The 9,947-nt window shown below is 32.1% G+C and overlaps 1 protein-coding gene across 1 annotated transcript; it reads left to right on the top strand.

The window, feature by feature from the left end:
* Positions 1-464: 464 nt before the first annotated feature.
* LOC108338268 (growth-regulating factor 1) lies at positions 465-4,673 on the top strand. Its single transcript, XM_017575047.2, has 4 exons — positions 465-1,163; positions 1,869-2,087; positions 2,556-2,901; positions 3,652-4,673. Exons 1-4 carry the CDS (start codon positions 764-766, stop codon positions 4,508-4,510), a joined length of 1,824 nt encoding a protein of 607 aa, XP_017430536.1. The 5' UTR covers positions 465-763; the 3' UTR covers positions 4,511-4,673.
* The last annotated feature ends 5,274 nt before the right edge of the window (positions 4,674-9,947 follow it).

Consider the following 9,947-nt stretch of genomic DNA (forward strand, 5'->3'; position numbering starts at 1 on the left):
TATTTAACAAAATCTAAACTAGAAAATACTTATTAGACCTGAGGAATCCCGTGACAGTTGGTATACGAGAATAAAATTAAGAATAAGTTCGTATGTAAGAATAAAGTTTTTGTTTTGTTTAGTATTTATCATAACTTTGTTCAGAGTGAAATATAAGATTAATAACTTCAGGTGTCATTTAGGTAGTTTAACTGTTTTCAAAAGAAAATTTTGACACTTAAGATGATGTTTTTGAGTTGATTAAGATTGTCTTGAGTAGAAGAAAAATGTGATTTTGCAAGAGAAAGAGAAAATGATGATATTTTTGTAAACCATGTCGAGTCAGTTTCTTGCTCCCCACCAGTTTCTCTCTATCTCTCCAATTATTTTATCTTTGCCAAGACATCAACTCCCAAAAAAACAAAACCAGTCTGGTTTCCGGTTTCCAGATTCAGCTTAGCTTAGCTTTAAGGTGTCAAGCATATCTTCTATTTCTACTCCATCCCTCTTCCACAGTCACCTCTCTCTTTCTCTCTCTCTCTCTCTCTTCTTCAATTTCTCTCTCCACCCACATGAGATGTGCCTTACTTTTCCAAAGGGAGCAGCAACAACTTGTGTACTCTACTCCTTGTTGTTGTCCACAACCTCTGAGGAAGAGATGCCCCATCACCAACACTTCCCTTGTTCCTTGAAGCCTAGTGTTGTTAATGCTATTATCAGTGTCTAGTTTTAGTTATCTGTGTGCTATTTTTTTGTATTTGTTTTTGGTTCTTTCTTTGTCTTGATGGATCTTGGGGTGGTGGGTTTGGAGGGGTTGGTGGGTTCAGACAGCAGTTGCGCCTTTGGTTCTTCTCTTGCTTCAGATCCTGAGACAAAACACAAGTGGTACGGATCTGGGGTGCTCAAGCAAGAGAGATCTGGCACAGCAAGTGAAGATGAGTGGAGGACTTCAAAAGTGCCTAAAACTGATGACAACATGTCTGCTGCATCCAAAGCAATGCTCTTTCATCAGAGAAACTCTCTGCTGAGATCTAATGTCACCCTTTTCTCTGAGGGCCACAACCAACCACAAATGCTGAGTTTTTCTTCACCAAAATCAGAGCCTTTGATGGTGGACAAGGCCTCCTTAAATGCCACATTGCCTTTTTCTTACCACCAATTGTCTAGTTACAGCAGAAATACAGGTACTACTTGATTATGGGGTTTATCTCAGGAAAATAATAATCATTAATTGTTAATTAATAAAGGAGTGTTCTTTTTCAAAGGGTGTGTTTGGATTTGGATTTGGAATATGGTATCCCTTGTGGGGAGCCAAAATATTATGTGGGTTGTTACGGTCTGATTCTACAGTACCGGTGGAGGGTCTTTTCATGGAAATACATGAGTGGTCTCTGTTTGTGAGTCATGTCACAAGAAAGTAAAACAAAAATTCCTCCCTAGATGTGAAATCTTCCACTTCTTCCCGTTTTAGGAAGAGGGATTTTGGTAAAAAATTTGCACGGTAAACTAGAGGGTACCAAATGAGAAAAACATATGAAGAGCCTTATATGAAAAAAAATAAAGTCCAAAATTTGATTGGTCGTGCCAAATAGTATAGTCTCTTTCCCTAAAAAAATATCTCTGTTCCACTTTTCATGTCTTCCTCACACGAAAAATAAAGGTTGACTTGACTGTTTTTTTTTTTTTGAAATCAAAGGAGGTAAAGAAAATCAAATCATTGAAGGTTTCACGACATTAATTGAAGTTCTACCACCTCTCTTTTGGCTGTTTTCTTTTGAGATAGGAAGTGACTTTTTTTTTTTTGTGTGTGTTCTGTTTTTTTAAAGTGGTCAATTTCGACAGTGTTCTTATGTTTTTTTGACCTTATGTGTGTTTATATGTGTTCGCAGGTTACAGTTCGGGAAGCATAAGCATGCATGGGGCTTTGGCTGGTGTGAGAGGGCCATTCACGCCTTCGCAGTGGATGGAACTTGAACACCAAGCTTTGATCTACAAGTACATCACAGCAAACGTGCCTGTACCAACTCATCTTCTCATACCCATCAGAAAAGCACTCGATTCTGCTGCCTTCTGCAACTTTTCAACCGGCCTCCTCAGACCCAACACATGTATGTAATGTAACACTTTTATTACCCATAAAACAAAAAGAATCAGATAACTTTGGTCTATTTTAGTATGATTTAAAGGACTGATTTAATGTATTGTAGTTATGTTTATGAAGACACTGTATAAAAGAATCACAAAACTCATACTTTTCTTTGAATATTCTGGTTGTGTTATTTAATCAGGGATAGATTGTTTAATCAGAAAACTCATACTGTCTTAATATGAGGAACCAAAGTAAGAATTGTTGAATAAATTCACGAGTATAATAGTGATGATAATGTAAAACAGATTTATGCTCTTATCCAGACACAATTCATCTATGTGAGTGAGTATGGCTTGTATGTAAGTTGATTATTGTGAAAGTTAAACTTAACAGAGGTTTTTGATTCAATATAACAGTGTGAGTTCATCTGGGATATATTTGTCTGGTGTGATGATGATGATGATGATGTTGTTGTTTTGTGTGGCAGTGGGATGGGGAGGTTTCCATCTGGGATTCTCGAACAACACAGACCCTGAGCCAGGGAGGTGTAGGAGAACAGATGGGAAGAAATGGCGGTGCTCGAGAGATGCCGTAGTTGATCAGAAGTATTGCGAGCGGCACATGAACAGAGGACGCCATCGTTCAAGAAAGCCTGTGGAAGGCCAATCAGGCCATGCCCTCACCACCACTACCACCACAACAACCACCACTACTCCTAATGCTTCCTCAAACTCCATTGTGGTGCCCGGCGGCAACAACAACAACACCTTTGCACACAACAATGTGCACCACCCTCTTCCATCTCATTCCTCTCCAGCCAACACCATCAATAGGTCAGTCACTCACCAACTATGACTAATAATCACAGTTTATTTTTCATGCATTGTCATTTACATTCAACTAATCAGAAATCTTGTTATGTATGACTTTTAAGGTGGTTGCTGTAAAAGCTTACAAACTTCTCATGTGTATGATTGAATAACTGTGTTAGAGTCCTTTACTCTATCAGTGCATTCAAAGCTCAATTTGAGTGTGGTCCTAGAAAATATTTTCAAATACTCTTCCAAGTTATGGGAACATATTGTGGGGATATTGAAAGTTTGACTGCAGTTCTGATATAAGTCACTTTAGTACTTAAATTTATAAGATTCTAAATTTGGCCCCAAGTTTTGTATATCTGTCATTCATTTTAGTGCTTTTCTACTGTGTTTTCCAACATGGGGGATTGGTATTTTCCTAAAGGGATGGGTAAAGTGAAGGAAATTTTAAAGTTGGAACTTGAGGACTAAAGTAAGAGTTTCCTCGTTGTGGTTTGTTTAGGTAGTGTGTGCAGATCTATGTAATATATTTTTGCTTGGTGTGTAGGGCTTTAGGACTTTGCACAAAATAGAATCAAAGAATCTAGTATTCCATCATCCTTTTGGGCAGAAAGGGACTGGTCATTTAAATAGTGGTTGAGTTGAGATTCGTGTTAGGGAGAGGAAAAAAAAGATGGTTCAAATTCTGTTACTTTATGTGTGTTTTAAAGATTGCTTTTGATTCTTTATGGAGTTTCTTTTGGTGCGTTTTTCCTTTGCATGCAGGATGTTTATGAGTAGCAAAGAGAACAGTAACAACGCTAGTGAGAGGATGCAGGATGGCCCTGCGCTTCCCATGGTGCCTCCAACTCTTGAGCTGAAACCAAAGGACCCTTTCATGATTCATAAACACCAACTCCCATATGATGAATCTTCCTCAAGGAACAACAATGAGTTTGGGCTTGTCACTTCTGATTCCTTGCTCAACCCTTCACAGAAGAGAAGCTTTGGTTCATCATCTTCACAAAAGGATGATTCTGAGTCCCAACAACAACATTCTCTCAGGCACTTCATCGATGACTCTCCAAAACCACAGTCTCATCATCACCATCACCATCACCGTTCTTCTGTTTGGCCTGAACTTGACAACATGCAGTCAGATAGGACTCAGTTGTCGATCTCCATACCGATATCTTCCTCAGATTTCATGTCATTCACTACCTCCTCACCCTCTAATGAGAAACTCACACTGTCACCACTAAGGCTTTCAAGGGAGATAGACCCTATTCAAATGGGGTTGGGAGTGGGAAGTGGTGCTCCCAATGAGTCAAACACCAGGCAAGCCAATTGGATTCCAATCACTTGGGAGAGTTCTATGGGTGGCCCTCTTGGTGAGGTTTTGAACCTGAGTAGTACTAATAACAACAGCAATGGAAGTGATCACTGTGGCAAGAACACTTCTGCTCTCAACCTCATGAAAGATGGGTGGGACAATAGTCCTCCACTAGGGTCATCTCCAAATGGGGTGTTGCAAAAAACAGCATTTGGATCACTTTCCAATAGCAGTGCTGGAAGCAGTCCAAGGGCAGAGAACAACAACATCAAAGAAGGTGCCAGTGCCACCACACTGTGCAATGCCTTGTGAACCACAACCACAACAACTTTAAGAAGGCATGATGGAAGGGAGAAGAAGAAGAAGAGGAAGGAGAAGAAAAGAAAAGAACTTTGTTCTTTTGACTTTAATCATTAATGAAGTTTATATAGTATTATAATATATAAATACATATGGTAATCTTAGAATTTGGAAATATGTGTTCTTGTTTATTAATACCTTGCCCTCATCATAATTTGGATGTGTAGGTAGGTTTTTGGTTTGCTTGACTTTAATTTGTTTCTTTCTATTCATGCATTTTGGCAAAGTTTGTATTCAACTGGAAGTGATGTTGGTTGGAGTGTGTGGACTTGGTTGTTTTTTAAGAAGATGATGATGGATAGGTTTTGGGGTGAAGTTGAGACCATGATTTTGCATGACTATAGTAGTATATATAGTTTGAAATGATATGAGTAATCGGTAGGAGAGAGCACATGCACTTAGAAAAAGTTAATGCAAACAACACAAGTTTTGTGATGGTCTTAAATGGAATAGAGAATTCTGATTCCTGGTTTTGAAGTTTGAAGTGGGTTTTGTTGTTCTTCCTTTAAAGTAAGTTTGTTTGGTAATGAATTGGCGTTTGTGGAATGTGGACCACTCACTTGTGGTTGCCTTGCTTCTGTCCCTTTCACTCTAAGATCTTGCAAAATCTTTTGGTTTCACAGGCTTGTACTACTCTGCATATTTTAGCATCTAACATAGGTATTAACTTTCACTTCCAGATAAGGCTTAAATTTTTATAAACTAATTTACGGATTAACTAGTTCTATCTGTCAAAATTTTCTTGTCTTTTCTGTGACTTCTTTTGGGTTAATTTTTATCTTATTATAAATAATGTATTATTTTCTTTCTACATAAAGAAAAGTTTATCTGGACAAGACTTCGGCCTGACCTTATTTTTATCAACAATATTTTTACAATGTAGCTTGTTTAATTAAGGCAATGTCTGTGTCAATTTCCAATACGATTTTATGTGATAGTGCTTCAATGTTAATGAGTTTTACCAGTAATATAAATTTATATTAAATTTACTTTTGTTTATATTTCAAAAATGAACTAGATATTTTATAAATTAATATTTTTTAACAAATAATCACTTAAATACAAAGTCTAATAAATATACTTTAAGTTATATATCTATTTATTATTTGGGTTACAAGAACACAAAGTACTAATAGAATTTTAGCATTAACAAAATAAACTACAAAACTTTATACTAGTATTATGTCACACATTTAATCCTTATCATTTTTTTCCATTCCTTAACATAACGACATCATATTTTTTTAAGAGGTAAATGTTCATTTAATTATAAAATTTTAATATGATTATATCCTTAATAGCTGAAAATCCTTGAAAATAAGACTAAACTATATTATGTAATTTATGTAAACTTTTTTAAGTTACCAACAAGTTTTTTAAGGTTGGATTAGATTTAAAATTTATTTTTCTAGATAGTATTAGAATTATTAGTAACTTTTATGGTAAATATTATTGAGTATATTGTTTCATATGTCATAACTAGTCAAATATCTAATAATAATAATAATAAATTTTTATTTATTATTCTCTCATAAATCTCTGTTTGATATTATACAAGTCTTTCACAGATGTAGACATTATTAATATTCTTATTCAACTTCCAGTCATAATTCAAAAGATGATATATGTAGTTTGATTGAAAGACATTGAATCTGGTGTAAGAAAGATAACAACATATGTAATCATAATAAAAAACAATGCAAAATTAAATGTAAAATCAAACTTTATAAAGTTTAGGGATGTCCGAAATCTCTAGAAATGAATCTGGCATAAGTTATGTGTAAAGAGAAGTCTGTGCATCAGTTTTTTGCATATGTTGTCCTTTTCGAACATTACACGCCCACACCCTAAGATCCAAAGAAAGACCATGATGTTCCAATGTATAGTATAATATAATATCTTATGTTATGGGTTGCTTCATATATGTCCATACTTCATGTCCATTAAAATCTTACTTTATAGGGAGTAACTTGTCATTTGGTCACTGTTGAACAAAAGTAAAATGAACCATAAAACCTTTTGTCCTTCCCATACATACTTTGCATTTAGATATCAAGAATTTTTATAAAAACAGTTATCAGATAAGGAGCATACTGTTCTTATTCTTCTTTATCTTTAACATTTAAATTCAAAGAGAGACATCGAATCAAACCCATTCATCTAAGATCAACAAAGATTATAAGCTTTCTTTATGTTTTTTAAGTTTTTTGTTCAAATTTCTTCCTACACCTTTCTTATTAGAAATTTTTCTAAGATATCAGTGTTTTATAGATACTGCTAGTCAATTTATTTTCTGTTTTTTTTTTTTAAATTGGAAATTTCTTATTAGAAAGTAACCATTGTTGGACTTTTGAAATTTTCATACTTTCTTATACGATTATTGAGAGTCTCATACTTTATTTTAATCACATTTCCATGAAATCTGATAAGAACAATCCATAAATCTTTAAAATAATTTATTTTCTTTAATGTTTCTGGAAAGAAAATTTATTTTATTTTAAGTTTTATATTGTAATCCTTTTTTGGTGATTTTACTTCTTCTTTGTCTATTATCACTAAATATATTTTTTCCTTTATGAAAGAGTTACTAACATATGCAATAATTCAGCAACTTGCATTTTCATACTTTTTCTTTCTTATATTATATTCTTTAAAAAAAAATTGTCTTTTAAAATATGGAGAGGAGAAAGATCTGCACTGCTTTAAATTTGAGATTTTTAAAAATAGTAACTTCAAATTGTTGTTTCTCCTTATTAATAAATAGATATAAACTGATAAAAACTTAATAAATTCTTCAAATGCATGGGTTACTAACTTGCCATGGCAAGAAAACTAGTCAATTTGACTTGCATACTAATTTTGTTCACCGATGGAAATTAAAATTATCATTCAAATTAAACTTTTAAAATTCATCAATTTCCGAAAATAGAATAAAAAGAGAAAGGAAGAAAAAAAATGTGGTGATTTTGCGAGTAGCTCATAGCACTCTATATATATGTTCTGTTCTATGGTTTTGAAACAATGTTGTATCCGAGGGAACCAACAAGGAAAATGTCGGAATAGTTGTGTACTAAAAGTTGAGTGTTTGGTATGTTTCTATGCAGCAATCCTTTCTCAAAACCATATGTATCATAAAAAGAAAGGTACTTTGATTTTTCCATTTTTAGTACACTTTCAATGGTTTGGCTTTATGTACTCAAATTGGCCACCATGTATAGATTACCGTGAGAATTCAATTATTGATTCATTGTGCTATTTAAAGACAAAAATTTATTACATTTATTAAGTGTTTGGGATTCTTTTTTTGTGAATGGTTTAGATCCAACAAATATATTTGGTTTTATTCAATTTCCTTGAAACTTTATCCTTTTATGTGCACAAATTTCAAGTAGCAAGCAAAGAATTAGGAGGGATGAATATATATATATATATGTGTGTGTATATATATATATATATATATATATATATATATATATATATATATATATATATATATATATATATATATATATATATATATATATATATATATATATATATATATATATATATATATATATATACGGTTTCATTTATCTTGTAAAATAGGAGGATATATAGAAGGTTTAATGTGGTGTTTGTAAAAGAAAAGTACAAAAGTTAAAGAAAAAAAATAAGTTTTTGGTGTCATTGGTATTTTGTGTTTCTTTCTATTCATTTCTTTTTTATGTAATTTGTTTTTTGTGAAATAACTTTAGAAGCATGTATTATTTTTCTTTCCCTTATTTTCCTAAACCAAAGGTACACATACACCAACTTTTTTAGTGAGTATTTGCTGTTTTGCTTCAACTTATTTTACGAAATGACCGTTGTCTAGTTTATAGGGAAATTAGAAAAATAAGTATTTCTTTAAAAGTAATCAAACCCAAATCAGCAGTATTTTTAAAATAGCGTGGACATTAACTTCAAAAATGAGCTAAAAATGAATTTAAAATTAATCAAATTCTAAAAATAGCAGCTTGTTTGATTTTTTATTTTATTTTTTTTATCTATGGTTATATTTTTAAATTGCATCAAGTATGTGCCTTTAATTTATTGTCATGTTCCTGCATGCAGATATTCGAATTCAACGTGGTTTGTATCCTTGGGCTAAAAACCCAATAACAGATAAGTGGACTTTTTAATGGGCCATTGTTGTAGCATTGGGCTTCAACTTGGTCCAATACCCTTGGACTAAAGTCTAAGTGGGAAGCTCAACGTCCTTTCTTAGTATGCTGCGTAAATCTCTCGACTGACTTGTCAATGAAATTCAGATTGAAAAACGAATTTGGATTTTTTTATCGGGTTTTTATGTGTTATTCTTATGTTATATCTTCAAAATAAACTTATAAATATTGATTTTGAATTTTTAAATTATATTAAAAAAAATTTAATACACAAACATCAGTATTTTTAATTTCATGTATAAGACATCACCAAAAATTAAATACGAATAAAAATCGAGAAAATTATATTTTTTTATAAAATAAGTTTTTGAAAAAACAACTTTATTTAAAATATATAAAAATTTAGTCTAACTTTCATTTGGATATTGATTGTTTTATTAATATTAGAGAAAATAAATTTATAAAAATAAATCAACAGTACCAATTTAAATATTTTTAATTCCTAAAAATATTAAATTCTTAAAAAATTATATGATAAAATTTTAAACATAAATAATTTATGAACAAGATAATTTTTAAAAAATGTCTCATACTAATTTGCTAAGTTGAGGGATCAGGTTGAACAAGATAGAAAAATTTGTCAAAATCTCCATCTTACCAAACCTATTTGATTATGTAAAGGTTTTATGTATAGAAGTGTTAAAGTAATATTAACATTTCAACTAAGTTAACACTTCATATTTTAACCGATAATCTCTATTATATTACTATTAATGTTAAAGGAAATAATATAAAGTTATCTTTATAATTAACAAATATCCTTTTTAAGAGATTAAATATAACATTATTTACATTTAATGCTTTTTGAGTTTCTCTTTTTTTTATAGCACTATCTGTGTCTCTTTCTACTTAATATAACTCTTTTTCTCGTGATGGTAGACTTAGATGAAAAACTTTTCTGACCAAGATTTTGTCGTTTCATTACTTGATAATCTCCTCCTCAAGTTATAGATGATCTAAAGCATGAAAATGACCATGAAGGTGAGTGTTCAGAAGCAATGGAATTGTATGGTGGGAATGCTCCAGTTTGGATGTTAGAAGTGTGAGAAAGGTGATGTTTAGTGTTCTTAAGAGAGGTTAAGTCAACTCTCTAAGAAGGTGGTTAGAGGTGACCAATAAGATGTTCTAGTCATGACTTAGAGACAAGTTATAATAATGACTCAATAATTTGACAACATTTCATT

This window comes from Vigna angularis, chromosome 7 (assembly GCF_016808095.1).
Source record: "Vigna angularis cultivar LongXiaoDou No.4 chromosome 7, ASM1680809v1, whole genome shotgun sequence".
NCBI lineage: Eukaryota > Viridiplantae > Streptophyta > Magnoliopsida > Fabales > Fabaceae > Vigna > Vigna angularis.

Excerpts from the sequence above, each read along its gene's own strand:
- LOC108338268 (XM_017575047.2), top strand. The coding sequence starts at position 764 with ATGGATCTTGGGGTGGTGGGTTTGGAGGGGTTGGTGGGTTCAGACAGC. Across the intron at positions 1,164-1,868 it reads TAGTTACAGCAGAAATACAG|GTTACAGTTCGGGAAGCATA; the intron begins GTACTACTTGAT and ends ATGTGTTCGCAG. Across the intron at positions 2,902-3,651 it reads CCAGCCAACACCATCAATAG|GATGTTTATGAGTAGCAAAG; the intron begins GTCAGTCACTCA and ends CTTTGCATGCAG.